Genomic DNA, 17,331 nt, shown 5'->3' with positions numbered 1-17,331 from the left:
TCCCTCCATGCTGTCAGTATTTTTCACAGGTGAGAAGATGTAAACGTTTAAGGTCCATTCATTTTCTCTTTTCAAGGAACATTACCAAAGCTCATATTTGCATGTGAAGTTCTTAGCTGATTCCATGTCTTAGTTTGTGAAGCCTGTGAATTTTGAATGCCTGATATACAAGTAAAAAACAAAAAAAATCAATCCTTGTGAAAAAGAAAAGCAGCACTGTCCTTCTGGCAAACTTACTGGAAAAAAAGTTGGAGATAAATTCATTTTCTCATCTTTTCAACATTATCTGACTGCAGGCCACATGGAAATCTGTGAGGTAATCCCTTGCAAAGAGATTCTGGATAACATCTGAGGAAAAAAATTACGTTGAAGCACTGAAATTTTTGTACCTAAAAGAAAAAAGAAGTCCACTCATGTTCCAAGCAAGACCTTGGACATTTTAAATCTAAACAGAAACGGGACCTGAAAGGATGGGAAAACAAAGGGCTCACATTCGTTAGTGCAGCCATACTGCTAAAGACTGTATTTACCTATTACAAAGACAAATGCAAGGCTTGCACTTAGAACAAAATAACTCCATGCAACAGTGGAGGCTGAGGGGCAACTGGCTGTCAAGCAGCTTTGGGGCAGAACCTGCAATGCCTGGTGGACAAAAAAAACAACACAATTCAACATCATGTCACTTGTAGCACTGAAAGACAAGAGGCTACCTGGATGAAGTAGCAAAGGCACAGCAGAGAGATGAAGGGAAGTGGTTATTGTCCTTTATCTGGCACTCAAAGACTACAGCTGAAGTGCCATATGCAGAGTTGAGCCCCTCAAGAGAGCAGATGAACCAGAGGGAAAACATCTGGGGCCCCACCAAAATTGTTAGGAGCCTGAGCTATTACATAATAAGAGGAAGCAAAGTTTGTTCAGAATGGAGGAGTGCTAAGGATCTGGTTGCTGTCTTAAACTATCTAATGTATTGATACAGAGAAGTCAGATCCAGATTTCAGGCAGAACAGAATAAAAGGATGAGGTACAACGCTCATAAGACATACCAAGAAAGTTAAGAGCAAGTGTAGAGAAAGAGGAAAACAGCACTGAAAAAAACCAAATCCCACAGTGAGGGCTTGCTGACCACTGAAACAGGTTGCCAAGTGGGGTTGTGGAATCTCAGCCATGCAGAAATTAAAAATTTGACTGGATGAAATTCTGAGCAATCCAAGATAACTCTGAAATTTAAAGCATACCATAAAGATGATACAGCAAGGAAAAAAGATGGAACAACTACAATGGACAATCCTAACTTGGGTAATGTTCTGACACCTTTAGAAGACTCTGCCTGGTCAAAAAGCTGTTGCTGCTGCAAAACACACACAAACCCCATCCTTTGCCTCCTCTTTTCCTTCTGGATAGCATGTTGCCTGACAGAGATAACAAAACTAACACAGAGAAGGCAAATTTTCAGAAAAAACGTTTGTAATTGCCACTCTAATTGCAAAAGAGGCTCTCTCTGTTGTAGACTGATTGCACAAAGTGAGAATATCACAGTAAGAAAGAAGAATTTAGAAAATACCTTTCCACCAAAAAACAGAATAGCAACTTAGACGCCATCTTGACAAAAATGTTACTCACCCAACCAAATGAGAAATGTAATACATGAAGTGATAACCCTGTCACTAGAGGGGAATTACAGTCACTCTGGACTGCTACTGAGACAACAGCTAACACCTTGTCCCACAGAAAAAAAAAAGATGGTTCCTGAAGGAATCCAATATAAGTGTGAAGCTCCAGCCTTAACTCATCTCTTCAGATAAAATGGACATTCAGTGAAGTGATTCTCACTACAGTCCACTGAACTGCAACTTTCTCCTGTAAGCTTCAAACCCTACATTCCTTTCAGTAGCATAAACAAATCCATATGCAGAATTCCATGCACACAGTAGGAGCATCGGAGCTCAACATAGGAACAACCTGAAATAATCTTGACAGTATAACCAATTTCAGTACTAAAATCAGACTAATAATCTCACTTTCTTGGTGTTTGCTCCATACTTTCAACACAAAAGTAAAATACATTCACATCATGCCTATTTGAAGTGTAGCAAGCCTCTCTTATGATGCTTGAAATTCAAACGGTACAATAAAATATATAAATAAGTATATATCCATCTTTAAAATACATATAATATGGAGAAATAAAAATGAGTTTGCAAGTAATTCACTAATATTTAAGGCAGTGTGCTTATTTAAAGAAATAAAAATGTCTCTATAAAATATCACATTAATGTGTATCTAAATGCAATACAAAAATAGCTTCAACAATTATCTGCATATTTCCATAAGATTTTAATTAAACACCTTGGGTACACTTGGTGGAAACTATTACTACACAGTCTGAGGCTTGCTTCCAAAATACTTTTCAAAAGACAATTCTACAAAGAATAGAAGCCTACATTAACTTAAGCCATGTCTTGTTGGTTTATTTAACTGGTAAAGACTAATGTTTTCTCTTAATTGCCTACACACAGTAGCATGGAAACTACAACTGACACCTTGTTTCTAAATTTTTCTACTGAAGCAATTTATTAATTAAATCTATTTAAGCAGCTGTTTAAAATGTATACGTATCAACAGTCCTCACAAAAACTTCTTCAAATTTACTGAGAAAAGTAACTCTTCACACATACCCAGTAAAGACTCACCAGACTTGCTGCTAAAGCCTCTACTTCACCTGTGGAAAACAAGGTGTGTGCGAAAAGACGTCCATGCACGGAGCTGCTCACAGGCTGTGCAGTCTTACCCTGTGATTAGTTATTTTAAGCACTGTAGCAACACAGAGACTGCCCTCCTGTAACACCAGGGCTGACACAAACAGCACAGAAGAAAACTGCCAGAACAGAATACAGAAAAGACAGCTGGGAGCACACATAACCCCACGAACAAACAAAAACCATACGACTTTTGAATGACAGCATTCTTCTTCTGGCCAACGTGCAAGAAAAGATGCATATTGTCTCAAGTGTGTCACCCTCCTAAACTGGACAGTCCACAGAGGACAATCTGTCAGCCTGCAGCTACAGCAGCAGCTGATTCATCTCCTACTGCTTACATGAGAAGCACACCCAAGCCTTGCAGCTACATTGACCACTTGCATGTGGCTCCAACCCAAGAAACATCTGTACATTCTGGTTTGAAAAAGATGAAAGTTGGACAAACACTTATCAGGCCACTGAGACAAGTCAGAATTAAAGCAGTCCATCAGCACTCTGTCTCCTCCGAGTCCAAACACTACAAAGTGCTTATGTTACAGTACCAGCAATGCATTTTCCTACGGATGTTTGCATTTCCTCAAGACCGACCACATCTAGTCAACATTTCCTTTGATTCATTACACTGGATCTGGGATTGTGCCCCCTGTTACTGCAAGATACAAAGCCTTACTGTATAGAGAACTATTAACTCTTACTAAACTTTTCTGCTGATCTCATCATAGTGTATAACTACTTCAGGTAATGTAAGACTTTACCTTAAAGCTTTATTTTATAATAGGAAACTGAGGCATAAAAAAAACCAGGTCAAAATTTTTAACTTTTAGGAGTTTTACTTGGAGTACATATCTATTCAAAGTAAAGTGAACTGAACGTATTTGCCACAGTAAAGGATAGCATTCTCTTAATAGTTACCTGGAGAAATTAATTTAATGTTTTTCTTAGCTTCCAAGGTATCTTTTAGATGGGGAGGTAGCTATTTTTGTTTCCTAAATGTAAACACCTCACAATTAAGACTTTTTTTAAAATACAACCAAATAACAACAAAAATCAAAATTAACATGGTGTCTTTATACTTTCAACACCTGCATACATCATTCACATAATAAATTTTAATCACTTCCCACATTTGAGCCTATCTTTATTTCCACGATTTTCTATACAGGTAGATTTGCAATTTGAGATTTCAGTAAAAATCAGAAGTAGAATACACCACTTAAGAAGTGATGTAAATCAAAAAAAAAAAAAAAAGTAATTTGTATTTTAAAAGGAAGTAAACCCCATTGGTCTACTTACCTGGAGAGACTGGAGCTATATTTTCTGTTCCCTATAAAGCAAAAGAAGAAAGGTGAAGGAAAAGCAGTGTAATTAATACCTGACCATTAAAGGGCACGTCTGGAAGTAATTTGACTGTATTTGTGCAACACTGTTAAATTTGGCATTCCTAAATAATAAAACTGAAGGAGGGGACAGAACTTGAAAAATTAAAACATTCCCCCTCATAATGAAAGTGGGATTGGCAGAAAGTAACCTTGTAGATTCTGCAAGAAAACCATAAACCATAGTCCAGAATATCTAAAGTTCTTAACCAGCAATAGCTGGCAAACAGGAAAACAGGAGCTCCTTCTCCAATTACACTGCTAGCATAAGGCTCAATTTTTTTCTTTTAAAAAAATCAGACGTTAGCCACTTTTTGCTGATATTATTAGTCAACTGCTAGAATCTGATGTCTAAAGTTAATTCCATACCTTCCAGCATTTGTATAAACCCTATAAAGGGCAGAGCATCCAGACAAGGAGAAAAGATGGTTGACTTAAAGACAAAAGAAAGGATGATTGACTTAACAAGTTCCACTAAGAACAAGAAAGCCAGTGGGACAGGTAGTTACATATACAGAAACAAAGCAACTAAACTCCTTCAGCTGTAGGAGTGGCTTCTTCCACAAGAAGATACATTTCTGGTAAACAGAGAGCACTAATGGCACGCAGAAAGGTCCTTAGGCCTAACAGTTCCTGTTGGCTGAACATGGTGGTTTCTAATTCAGCCCTCTGGCTTAAGTATTTTACAGCAACACCCGACCTTTCCTTAACTTAGTAAAAATTCAGACTGTGTGAACACAGTTCTTATAGATAGGCAAAACATCAATGAACTTCATGAGAGAAATACAGAGGGGTTAATATCCCTCCCATCTTCTCACAATTTGCTTACAGAGATATTAGGGCTTGTTTTCCCCAGTTCATTTATCTAGGTTTGCACGTCTTCAACCTAACAAACCTTACAAATCCAACCTCAATTTCCTACACCTGTTTCAACAAATGAAAAAAAAAAAAAAAAGCTCAAGAAAAAGTTACTTGCTTTTCACTTTTTCTTAGATTGCATCCCTGAAGTCTAAAATTGAATTAAGAATTTAATTCCAAAAATCTTTAAATATATCAAATATCTCACTACAGGATTCCTCTTGCCCATTAAAAAGAGAATTATCTTTTTCTTTCCTGTAAGCACTTACATAAATGACCATTGAATTTACCTCGGAAGGAAACAAAATATATTGCTTGGAATGCCTCACTGAAGAGAAGCTCTTATCTGAAGTGAAGCTAATAGAAAAACTGTAACTGAACTGAACTGAAGCTGATACTGAAGAAAACTGCAAACAGTACATCATAAATGTGAAAAAAGGGCATTTATTGCATAATTATTAAATATTGACTAATCTTCTATCACTAACTATATCCAAAGCCTCCTTAGAGTGCATATTATATGTGAAAAAATACAGTTTTGCAAAACAATGATAACTTGAAATCTATTAAATATTAAAAGTTAAAAGCATCGAATCACATTTTCTCCTTTGCAAGTAGAAAATGCATCATTTTTATACAGCAAATCAAGACTACATTAAGAAATTATTAAAAACTTTGATAATATAACTAAGTTAGGAAAACTTTACAGAGGTAAATTCTTAAGTTCAAATTAATTAACAGTAATTTAAAAAGCTGATTAAAAAAGGAGTTTTTTAGGCACATTCAAAATTTAATGAAACAAGTATGAAAATAATACCATAGTTCATGCTGTTCAAAGTGGTCACAAAAGAAAAGTGGCATGAAAAACAAGATTATTAATCAAAGTATGAATGATGAACTTGAAGATCTGAAAGCACCTTATATTAGATACTGCATAGTCTAGAAGTTTCTGGAAAAAGAGCTAACAAACATATTAATATTTCTAGAATTCAAGTCAGGGTAGAAATACCAACTACATTGTGGAGAAGATCAAAATCTCAACTACTTGATTAAACATCAGCATGTAATGTCAGTATTGAAACATAAAATCCCAATGGATTTTTAAAAGAGCTGCTTCGCTCTATGCACACATTAAAGTTTCTTATTATTTGACAGCTTTTTTGAAGCATTATATAACAACCAGTCCCTGACAAAATTACTGCTTTGTTTTTTAATAAGATGACAATTTTGATTCTGGACTGGATAAATATACACACTACAGAGTTAACTCAAGTGAATACCAAACTGGACTACAGTTTGGTCCCCTGAAATTATGTCCATTAACAGACAGCAACCTGCTTCAGTGGATGGCTGAAGAAATTCCACCTGGAACACCTGAGGAAGGCAAAAACCACAAGGACTGGTCTGATCCTATCAGCTCGTGCTGAATTTAGCATTTAGCATTTAATCAGACCTAGCAGTCTTAGGACCCAAACTTCCGAACATTTGTTATCATTACCTCTTATCTGGCTTTATGCTCAGCAAGAAGTGGGGATACGACATTCACTGCCATGAGCAGAACACGTCAAAAAGAAAACAAAACCACTGTTTCAAAAGGTGGTAAATAAAATACATTTCCGCCATGTTTGTGGTCACTGTTCGGAAAGTAGGGGATGATTCAGAATGTTCAGATTAGTCAAACTTCTCGTTTCAGTGCAAGAAAACAGGTGACAGCATCACTATTGGAAAATAAACAGCTCTGGGAGAATGCAACAGAATGAAAAGCAAGTGAGTGACATAGAGTGCATGAACAGGGCATAAAAACACACTAAGGGATCTCCCCCCAAGAGCAGGGATGCAAAAACGCTGTAGAATGAGTAAGACTGCAGAAGCAATATGGCAGCACACATTTCCCCTAACTCCAAACATGAAGTCACATCTTGACATAAAACATTTGGGCCTAGAACACCGTGCAGCTATCACTAATCGGGGTCTGTGACATGTGTTTTCACGTGAAAGCTTCAGAGACCTTTCATTTGACAATTCGAGAGGCATTATGCACGGTAACAGGCAAAGTCAGTAAGGTAACTGGTCCGGGAGGTTCACGGTCAGATACAGGCAGGCCATCACCTCCCTCCGGTGCAGAAAAGCTGTTCTCACCCCCGCCCGGCATCCCCCACACCCGTACCCTTCTCCGCACCAGCACCGGCACGGACCAAGTTCTCCTTCAGAGACGAAGATGGATGCAGACGGAGGCCTCCTTGGAGAAGAGGCGAGGCGGAAAGGCGAGGCCTGGCTGCCCCCTCCTCCCGCCCTCCGCGCCGCGGGCCGGGCCCGGGGCAGCTCCCGGCGATGCCCCCGTGGGGCACCCCGCTCCCGGATGCGCTGCAGCCCTCTTCACCCACCCACCCACTCGCCCCGCCGCCCTGCGTCCCGGGCCGCCCGCCGGGCCCTACCTCCGGGCGGGTACCGGTGTCCACGGCGCCGGCCGGGCCGCCCCGCCCCGCTCTAGGGGCGGCGGGAGCCGCAGGCCGCGCTGGGGGAGGGGGCTGCCGCGGAGAGGAGCGGCGGCGCCATGTTACTGCCTCCCGGGCATCCCCCGCCCACCGCCGCGCCGTGCCGCTCCCGCCCCGCCGCCCCCGCCCGCCCGGCGCCGCCGCAGCGCGGAGGAGGAGGAGGAGCCGCCGCGCCGGGCCGAGCCGGGCCGGGCCGTGTTTACAAACTCACCCGCAACGCGGCCGAACCGCACATTAAAGGCCGGGTCCCCCGCGGGCTTCCGTCACCTCTCGCGAGAGCCGCGCTGACACCTCCGCGGGGCGGGGCGGGGCGGTCACGCGGCGCGGGGGCGGGGCCGGGGCCGCTCCCCGCTCCCCACAGCGACCCCCGCGCTGTCCGGGCAGAGCCTGCGCCGCGCTCGGCACGGCGGGCCGGGCTCGCCGGCCGTGCTGGAGCGGGGTTTGTGCGGCCGTGGCGGAGGGCAGCTCAGGATGAGGTGCCCCCTCTGCGGCGGGATCTGCAGGAGGGCCGGCAGCTGAGGATAGCGGGCACCACGTAGGGACTAAACCACTGCAAGGCTTCGCTCAGCGGGAAGCGTTCCTGCGCTTGTCACATCTGACTTTTGGATGCCCTTAATCAGGGCTCCAAAGGCCTGTACAGGCGAGATTCCCCATCTCTCAACACACCCCGACTCGGGGCAGGAGCGAGGTGTGTGCCTGAAACCACGGTTGTGCTAAACGTTCATCTTGATTAATGTATCAAGAATGTTGCAGCGCTGTAGAACAATGGCAAACGTCTGTATTTTACACAGCAAGAACTGAAATAATTTTGGATTCGTTAAAAAAGTAGCATAAGCCTACATGGCAACACAATTTAGGTAGTGTGTGCTCTGCATCACACATGAAGCTTTAATTCTGTACATGGCTATCATTTGGTCTGGTTCTGAGACTGATCTGAGAGTGCAAGGCCCTAACGATAAGAGTACTTCTAAAAAGTATCAGTTCCAGTAAAACACATTTTGGCTGAGTTTCTCTGAACTTACACAAGAGTATGGTATGTTTCATTTCTTCTGTATGGTTTTGGTGAGCACTGTACAGCACTTCTGCAAAGTTCTTTATAATATGGTAGGATAGAAAGCACTGCATAAAAATACGCTATTTACTTAAAGGTGGAATTATTCTTTAAAGTAGCATGTTGCAAGGAGTCATTTGTACATGTAGAAGAGAGGAATAGAGATCTTACTTCTTTCTTCAGAGAATAACTAAGACCTGTATTAGAAACAAGTATTTCAGTAGCAGCAGCCATTCAAAGCCTGGACTAAAAAGCTGAACTGCTGGTGCCTTTCTTCAGTGTGAAATTGATGTAAAAATCAAAGAGGGAAAGCAGGAAAAAGGAAAAAAACAGCAGCAGGATGTTCAATTTCACCTGCAGCAAGGGATGAATCACTTTTACCTGCAGCAATAACTTAAGAGCATAATTGATAACTTTAACATTTCCTTAACTTTCCATTAAAACAACTTGGCTGTTTCAGAGGTGGTGTGATGTCTGATCTGCTGAACAGAGATCATAGTTATTCGAAGACAATTAAGAACTCCACTTTAGCTGGCTTCATCTTCAACAATGGAACATGAACAGTCAGTCTTTCAATCTGGAGAACCTACAAGACAAATTTTCATGGGCTGACCATCTCTAAGTTCAGGACAATCTATGTCAGAAGAAACTGAAAAAGGTTTCAGGGAAGTAAAGCCTACAGTAACACCTCATGAAACTTAAGTTTGGTTTCTCCTACCTACAGGAACATTTCTTGATGTAAACTCTTACAGGAAGATCAAGAGACCTTGGTCTGTTGCTGCCTTATTAATGCAAAGAGACTGGGTTGGGGTTTTTTTTTGTAAGAAAGAAAGTATTTTACACATTTATAATTGTTACTTTTGTGAGCATTTTAGGAAAACTGAGGGGACTGTCAGACCACTCAAACTGGCCAACAAAGCTCTGTTGGAAGGGGATTCCATGTGCCCTGTAATAGTCCACCTGTCAGTATCTGCCCATCGCTCATTATCTCTAAGCCCCTTATTGTCTGTAAGGAGGATAATCCTGTGTGTGAAGGTTTGTTGCCTTGTTTTGAAAGTCCTTGATTAATCTTTATCTGTAGAACCCAGATGATTCTATCATGACTGGTATAACTAAACAGCCACTTACCCTGAGCTTGGCCCATGCTCACCAGTCTAAGAGCGAGTTAAAAGGCACCAAGACTGGGGTGATGCTACTGCTAAAACAACCTTCACATCCACATACAGGATCACCCAAGATGTCCACTGCATTTCAGGCAGGCTGATCACAGGAAAAGGGTTCATGTTGTAGTGCACTTGGTAAAAGATGGGATGTAAATCTAAAAATCATTATTCAAACCTGATTCAAGTAACTCACGGTGACTCAGGTGGATTTCTTAGTGAAGTTATGGGGCAATAATTCAGCCAGGTATTCTGTCTGCACCAAATACCATTACAGCTCAGCAGAAACATTTTATATGCAAACAAATTGTAAAGAATTAGCAGAGTTGGAGCTGGACTTGACCAAGACAGCTCTGAAGATGCCTGTTTGGCCAAATCCCAGTGAGACGGAAACCTGAAGCTTGAATTAAGCTAGTCCACTGAACTGTCCATGATTTTAGGAAATACAGGTTGCCACCTCATATGCCTGTAGAGAGATCCCTGCTCTGCTGAAAGGAGAAAGTTCATCATCTACCAGGACAACAGTACATAGATGAGCTTTAGTCTAGAATACCTTGCAGCCAGGACAAATGCACTGTCAGCTTTGCAGATCAACAGCTTCCAAGAACAGGTAATAGCAAGTCCCTAAAATCACCACTGCATGAGCAGACACATGGAAGTTACCTGCAATATCCTTCACCTCCTACCCCCTCTCATTCCTCAAAACCCCCACTTCCTAATCTAGTCATGTAAGGCACTACTAATATTGTTCTAAGGCTACTGATTTAAGATACTTCATATGCTACATTCCAAAATTCACATATATAAAAGAACATTCTCTGTATTCGATTTCTGTTTTCTACTAAGAACATGTGGAGAAAGTTATTTCTCATGCTAGGTTCTAGAATTTTGCTACACAAATTCTATCATCAGTTAGGTTGGGAAACATCTTTAAAGAAAGGTGTTTTACACCTTTAAGATCATTAAGTCCAACTGTTAACACTGCAAAGTCCACCATAAACTAAAGTGGACTAAAGTCCACTAAACCATATCTCTTTGAAAACCCACTTGGTACTTTTTATTTCTGATTAAAACGAAGTCTTACCCACACCTTGCACTTATCTGAGTCATTAATCATTTCTCCACTTCCTCCAATAAAGTTTCCTATATTTAATTCAGTAATCACTTAACACCAAGATGACAAAACGTTTAACAAGCTTGGCTTACATTCTTAAAAAATTCAGCTTTTATTTGTTGTATGATCAGATTACTTAATATTCTAGATAAGCTTTGAGATGCTATCAATCTCCCCACCAGGTAAGTATAGTAGCACACTGTTTTCCTCCAAGTACAGATGTCACCATAAATGCATTCAGACTGCTACAAGAGGAGTGAAGGTAGATACTGCAGCTATTTCTTTTTTTAACCAAAATGCTTTAATCCTAATGCTCTTAAAAGAATGTGAGAGATAATGCAAGGCTGACTACAAAATTGGAAAGCTGGAAGATCTCTTTTAATTAGGTGATGCCAAAAACATAGTAACTATATGAAATATAATGTCCATGTGTCACAACTAAATGCCTTGGACCATACTAGAGCAGCTGTTTATCTAGCTCAGTGGGGTCACTGGTCAGATCCAAGTGGAAAACCTACCATGGGAATCAATCTATGTAGTGTAGCTGAAAGCTGATACAAAGAGAAATTTCCTACTGCTTTCATGGATTTGTGTTTGGCTCCTTCTATCAAGAGGTGCCACAACACGTGTGTCAGCTACCTTAGGTCAAAACAAAAACATGAGTGAAGGAACAAGGCCAACAGTACAGCCTGTCACACTTAATACCTGCATCCTTTGATCTTTCAAGCATGTGCCACGTTAATTTTAATAAATAAAATGTTTGACTGGAAGGGTTCTATGCAATACGTCATTATCAGGAGTAATCCACGGAGACCGAATTACAAAATGCCATTTTCTAGATAATCCTAGTGAGAAAGACAAGAAATGAAGGCAACAAGTTGACAGTTAGAGTTGTTATCTTTAATGAAATGACTTTGGAAATAGCATCAATTTCCATGACACCAACATTTTGGGAGTCCCATAAAATGCAGTTACATTCCAATGCCAATAGTACAGGCAGATCTCCATTCACATGGCAAACAGGATCAAGAAAGCAACCATCAGACAGAAGAGACCCATAGCTTCAGACAGGGCGAATCCCAGGATAGCATATGAGAACAGCTGCTGCTTCAGAGAAGGATTTCTACAAGAAAGAGAAGGTGTAAGAGCTTTTTATCCTTACAATTAAGATGTTTTTCAAGCAGTTGAACCTCATACTTCCTTGCTACAGATTCTGTAACAGGAAAATCCAGTAGATTCAAGCAATTTTTGAAAGGACTTCAATGAAGACAAATTAGTTGGCAATTAAGACTAGACTCAGGTTCTGTAGATGGTGTGAAAGTTTTCCAAATGAGCACAGTTTTTCTGACTACAGTCATATAACTTTTGAATTTGACTTCTCTACATCCTCCCATGCAGAAACTATCAGCACTAGCCTTTAGAAATTTATTTCACATCTGTAACACGAGAACTATGCTCCAAGGAATTTCATGTGTATCATGTTTTAAGCAGCTCTCAAGGCAAATGTGGGAACTGAAACCACTTAAGAGCAGGGGAAAAAAAACAGAAAAAAGAAGGGAAAATCTCCCACATAAAGCTATGAATCAGTGTTCTACAGCCTCCAAATTCAAAACTTGATATATTAATTTTGTACTGAAAAAAATTGTTTCTTCAAGTGAAAAGTGAACTTCTTTGTCTTTAATAAAGCTTAAACATCTTTATTAAGAAGTAAGACTTAACTGGTTGAAAAAGTAGTGAAGTACATGAAACCTCTTTTATGCCTGTATCAGTTTTGTTTTTACCTACTTCTATTTCAGGAATATTGTAAAATTACCTGAAAATTCATCCCTACTACAAAATTGTCACCCTTGCCTCCTTCAGATTTCTAGAAGAAATGATAACTCATTTGCTAAAATAACTGCATATTCCGAGACGCAAAGCTGAAATATGTTCATAAAGAAAAGTCAGGCATCCATTCCTAAACGATTCTGACTATGAAAACTAAAGCACATGGACTCTCATTGCTTACTACGAGTTCTCAGACTGTTTTTCTTTAGGACTTTTTCTCTTACATGGGAAAAGATACAGGCTGGATTTTTAGTTCAGTTCTGAAGCTGAATGCTTGAACACCGGACTTCAGTGACTGAAATACCGACCAAGTCTAATGATGCAACTTCTTTCATGGCTCTCCTCCAGGAAGAGTGTACAAAGTTCTGAATTTAACAACAGAGCCATCCTGATGAATATGGCACAGTTTCATACTATTCTCTTCAGCCATATGTATCAGTAACAGTAATCATTAACAGAAATTATTACAGTGCCATTTTCTTTTCTACAGGTTCAGCAGTCTCAAGATACATCTAAATACAATTAAAGAGGTTTTAAAGAGAGAGATTGATTACCTGGCATAACCAATGATTAGACTACCGAAGACTGTTCCAATACCAGCACCAGAACCAGCCACACCTACTGTGGCTGCACCAGCACCAATGAATTTGGCAGCAGTGTCAATGTCCCTGCTGATAGCACTAGTCTGGAATTCTCTAAGTGCTAGCTGGGAGACAGTATTTTGGGCCCCATTAACTGTTGACTTGCCCTATGGAAACAGAATATGAAAAAGCATTATATTCAGACAAAAGACCACGTGACAGTGTAATTATGCAGTTTTAAAAACTGTATTAGATCCAATGTCTACTTATTAATCAGAGTGATGAGACTGTAAGTCACAAACTTCAGAATGTTACCTGTTCCACCTGAAACAATCAACTTTAAACGTGAAAGACTTCTCAGGGGAAACAGCAAGACAGCAACAAGTATTATTACGTGTTTGACTTAAAGCAAGCTTTGCACTACAGGTATTTGAGTTAGTACAAGTGAACTCTAGATTGAGGACATTTAGGCTCACCAGGTAATTTAGGAAGATACAGAATTTTGTTTATAAGGTACCTCTCCATTCTTGACCTCTGGCCTAGACAACACAGACGCCGAAATTGGTCTGTACAAGATTCTTGATCCAGCACGGATCTGTAAGAGGAGAAAAAAAACTATAAAAAAAGAAACATTTGATCACAGCTGTGCCATACAATAATCTGTAAGGTAAGAAGACTATTAGGTACTAAGCCATTTGTCTTCCTTGAAAGACAGCAGTGTCTGAATAGCTGGATATAAAATAAACTATACAGAAGCAAGCACTGCCATGCAATCTGACAGCTGTGTTTTCATGAGCTATATTGTAAATAGCCATATCATTCAGTGAACATATACATGCATTATGCCAGCAGAAAAGAGAGCAAAACAGCGACAAAAAAGCCTGACCTACCAGAAGGCAGTGAAACACATTTTGAAATGAATAAACAAAAGCCATCAAAATGAATTTCAGAGTTGTTAAATGCACAGATGTAACATAGACTTTTGAATTTAGCGAGGCACAAATGAATGAATCCTCTTTCACAAGCGGCCTGCATGTGTCCTTGGGCTCCCAGCAGCCTAAGGTCATATCGACTCTTGCACAGAGCTCTTCCTGCAGGGGAAACCTAGGCCTGGACCATGCAAAATGAGACCTTCTGCAGGCCAGAGAGAGCATATTCATGCAGGACAGTCTCTTATCTCCGCAAGGGCAAAAAATCCCGGCCTTGCACACGACAAGCAACAGGCTGGAGTTTGACCTACAGCGAGACACAGAGCGCAGTAGGCCCAGGAGCCGTCGGCTGCGCTGACCTCCCCCTCCTTCGCCGCCCGTGTGCGAAGGCCCCTCACCTTGGCACGGGGCCCTGGCCGCGCCAAGGAGGCAGGAAGGAGACCGCGGCCCTGCCGCAGGAGGCCCGGCCCGACCCCCGCCTCCCGCCCCCCGCTCTCGGGCGGGCAGCGCTCGCTACGGGCTCGTCCCGGGGCGCTGCCGCGGGACTCGGAGGCCGCCCAAGCCACGATCGACCCGCGGCCGTCACCGACCCCGCCGCCGACAGGGACGGGGCCCGTGAAGAGACGCAGGCGCCCCCCCGCACCCACTCACCAGGGAGGGCGAAGTGGCGAGCTTGGCGCAAGCGAACATCTTAGCGGGCGGCGTCCCGGGGGTCACGATCCGGCGTCTCTGCGGAGAGAGGGAGAGGGTGAGGGTACGGCGGGAGGGGGCGGCGATGGGCGCGGATGGCGCGAGCGGCGCGGCTCTCACCGCTGCGGTGCCGCGCTCGGGCCGACGGGCGGGCGGGCTGGGTCGGTCTGCGCAAGCGCGGCGGGGCAGGGCGGCGGAAAGGGCGGGGCGCGGCCAAGGTCACTTTGTGCCGGCGCCATTGGAGGCGGCGGGGGGCGTGGGGTGCTGCGCGCCGCTTCCCCGCGCAGCCGCAGTACGCCCGCCTCGCGTGGGGGAGGTTCCGCCGTGAGGGTGTGTCATCCCTCGTGAGGGTGTCACAGTGAGGGTGTCTGTCCCCGTGAGGGTGTCACCGCGAGGGTGGCGCTGCCAAGGACGGTGACAATGTCGCTGTCGCTGTGGCAGTGTCGGTGTTGCGCCGCCGCCCCCAGGGCTCGGGTCACGGCAGGGGAAAGGGGCGCGCCCGAGGACGCCTCCTGTGTGCTAAAAGCCCCTGCTGTTCAATTAGTCACCGCTGCGCGATGAGCAGATTCACACCCAAGTAACGGAAGAATCCTTTTTAATCAAGATTAACCGAAACAGGATTATCTTCACTGACCTGAGCGCGTGTTCCCGAGATTCCCGCTTTAATCACTTACATGTGCTTTCGTGTTTTTCATTTGATAACGGGATCATTGTTTTAATGGCCATTTACTATTGTAAATGGTACTAGTGCCAACTAGTAAAGATGCTGAAAAATCGACGTTGTGAGTAAAACACTGGGAAACATTTATTTAAGTCGTACGATTTTCATTTGATCCGATCTGTGCCATAAAAACAAATTCTGAAATCGTGTGTTGCAAACGGTCTCCAATGGACCAAGTAAGGGGCTGCGTGTGCTGTATTTTGGGATGGGAACAATCTCAGAATGGGTACTGGGCTCCTGCAAATTTACAGGACGATTGATGTCGCTGTCACTGCTTAAACCACAGGTGCCACAAAGCTGAGACATGCTCCGTATCAGCAGCTTGAACACCCCCCAACAAACACGATCAATAGGTGCTTCCAACAGCTGCGTGCCAGTGTTAATCGTAATGTTGCTTTTACAACCTACAGTGCAGTGTCTTCTGATCCTTAGGTACAGGGGAGGTGTACTCAGTTGTAGGTCTGAAGGTGAGAGACAACAGTGCAATTCGAATTTCCCAGCCTTCTGCTCCCTGCCTCAATGCAGCAGCAAGCTCGGTTTGGTTCCAGTGTGCATCCAGAGTCTAAGTAACAGAGCAGTAAAAAGTCAGTTTGGAAAGGGCAGCAAAAGACCTTATAAGCCAGTGTTTTTGTTTTTGTTTTGCTTTTTTTTTTTTTCTTTTCACAGCATACACACAGTTTTTGATAGCTGAAGTGCATGGACAGATTTGCCATATCTGCCATGTGGTACTTCTATAGACAAACACTAAGAAATAAGTATCAATGGCAAAACCTTTTAATGGTTAGGCAGAATTTTTCAATTAAAAAAAAAAAAACCCAGTCCGTATGCTATTGTGGGAATAAGTGTTTCCAGCACCATGAATAAAACCATAAAGCAAAGGTGAATGCTGTAGTGTTGGAATTACTTCAGTGAGACGTGCTGCTGTACAGTGACATTCAGAGTACCCCATTTCTGAAGACAGGGACTTCACCTTAGAAAGTGCAGCAGCAAGCCGGGTGTCTGCAACAAAGACATTCATTTCTTCATGGGAGGCAGCGCAGCAGTTAGAGACCTGCTTTCTCTTGGGAAACTGGAGGTCTGGACCTCCAGGCATGAAACAAATCTTCCCCCAGCTGTCAAGAATGGAGAAGAGTGGAAATTACACTCCTGTGTACACACAGCACAAAGTCATGTGGATTCAAAACAGCATTTAACAGAAACCCTCTTCTTTCACAAAAGAAGTGCCCTCTTCTGTCACAATTCCCACCCCAGAATGTTCGCAGAAAATGCATTCACAAGCCATTTGTTGTGATCAGTGGCAAAACCACTATTAAACACTGGTTTATTGTTGCTTTTAAGGCATAATAAGTCTGATACTGTATTTTGGATGTGACCCAGCTGCTCCTTTCAGGAGGACTTTGAAGAGCTGCTACTGATCTCTGGGGGCCAGGCTGAGTTTAATTCAAGCAGGTCTTCATAAAGAAACACTTGTCAATCTCACACTGTTTCCTATCCTATGGCTGACCTGCTGGTAGGTCCCCAAGGAAAGGCACCAGTGCACTAAAGACAGTGTAATTTCTACTTGCTCACCACATTTCTGAAAGTCTGAGCAGGTTCCCAGTTTTCCCATTGTCTCTCCCTGTCAGGACCAGTTATGCAGGTGGGCAGTAGCCAGGATGCCAGAGGAGGTTTTCTCCCCATTTTGCCTCTGGCAAAGAAGGTAAAGTGCAGATGATTGAGGAGTACACGGTGCCTGAAGAGCCAGTCCAGTCCTCTCCCTCAGCTCCTGTG

The 17,331-nt window shown here is 42.7% G+C and overlaps 2 protein-coding genes across 8 annotated transcripts in view; both read right to left on the bottom strand.

Moving 5' to 3' along the window:
• ATF2 (activating transcription factor 2) overlaps positions 1-7,744 on the bottom strand; it is a 48,722-nt gene extending 40,978 nt beyond the window's left edge. For 2 of the 7 annotated variants that reach the window (XR_009933438.1, XM_062498518.1), the window contains exon 1: positions 4,053-4,496. The gene's annotated coding sequence lies outside the window, so the exon portion shown is untranslated. Of the gene's footprint in view, positions 1-237; positions 341-4,052; positions 4,497-6,491; positions 7,120-7,160; positions 7,179-7,428; positions 7,499-7,699 lie in introns of those variants that run through there. The other 5 variants (XM_062498512.1, XM_062498513.1, XM_062498515.1 and 2 more) reach the window with 5 other exon arrangements.
• A 3,947-nt stretch (positions 7,745-11,691) lies between these two features.
• Positions 11,692-14,998, bottom strand: ATP5MC3 (ATP synthase membrane subunit c locus 3). The gene is made up of 5 exons (XM_062498259.1): positions 14,961-14,998; positions 14,802-14,879; positions 13,739-13,816; positions 13,195-13,388; positions 11,692-11,936 (listed from the first exon to the last, which is right to left on the bottom strand). The coding sequence occupies exons 2-5, from the start codon at positions 14,838-14,840 to the stop codon at positions 11,822-11,824; spliced, it is 426 nt and encodes a 141-aa protein (XP_062354243.1). The 5' UTR covers positions 14,841-14,879; positions 14,961-14,998; the 3' UTR covers positions 11,692-11,821.
• Positions 14,999-17,331: the final 2,333 nt, after the last annotated feature.

The sequence above is a fragment of the Cinclus cinclus genome, chromosome 9, assembly GCF_963662255.1.
Source record: "Cinclus cinclus chromosome 9, bCinCin1.1, whole genome shotgun sequence".
In the NCBI taxonomy this organism is placed as follows: Eukaryota; Metazoa; Chordata; class Aves; order Passeriformes; family Cinclidae; genus Cinclus; species Cinclus cinclus.
The sequence above is the reverse complement of the archived record's forward strand: the minus strand, read 5'-3'. Positions and strand labels throughout refer to the sequence as shown.

What these genes read in the sequence shown, in the direction of transcription:
- ATP5MC3 (XM_062498259.1), bottom strand. Translation starts at nt 14,840, where the DNA reads ATGTTCGCTTGCGCCAAGCTCGCCACTTCGCCCTCCCTG. An exon ending in TCGCCACTTCGCCCTCCCTG is followed by an intron (nt 13,817 to 14,801) that starts GTGAGTGGGTGC and finishes CTCCTCTTACAG; the next exon opens with ATCCGTGCTGGATCAAGAAT. An exon ending in CTAATCATTGGTTATGCCAG is followed by an intron (nt 11,937 to 13,194) that starts GTAATCAATCTC and finishes TCTTTCTTGTAG; the next exon opens with AAATCCTTCTCTGAAGCAGC.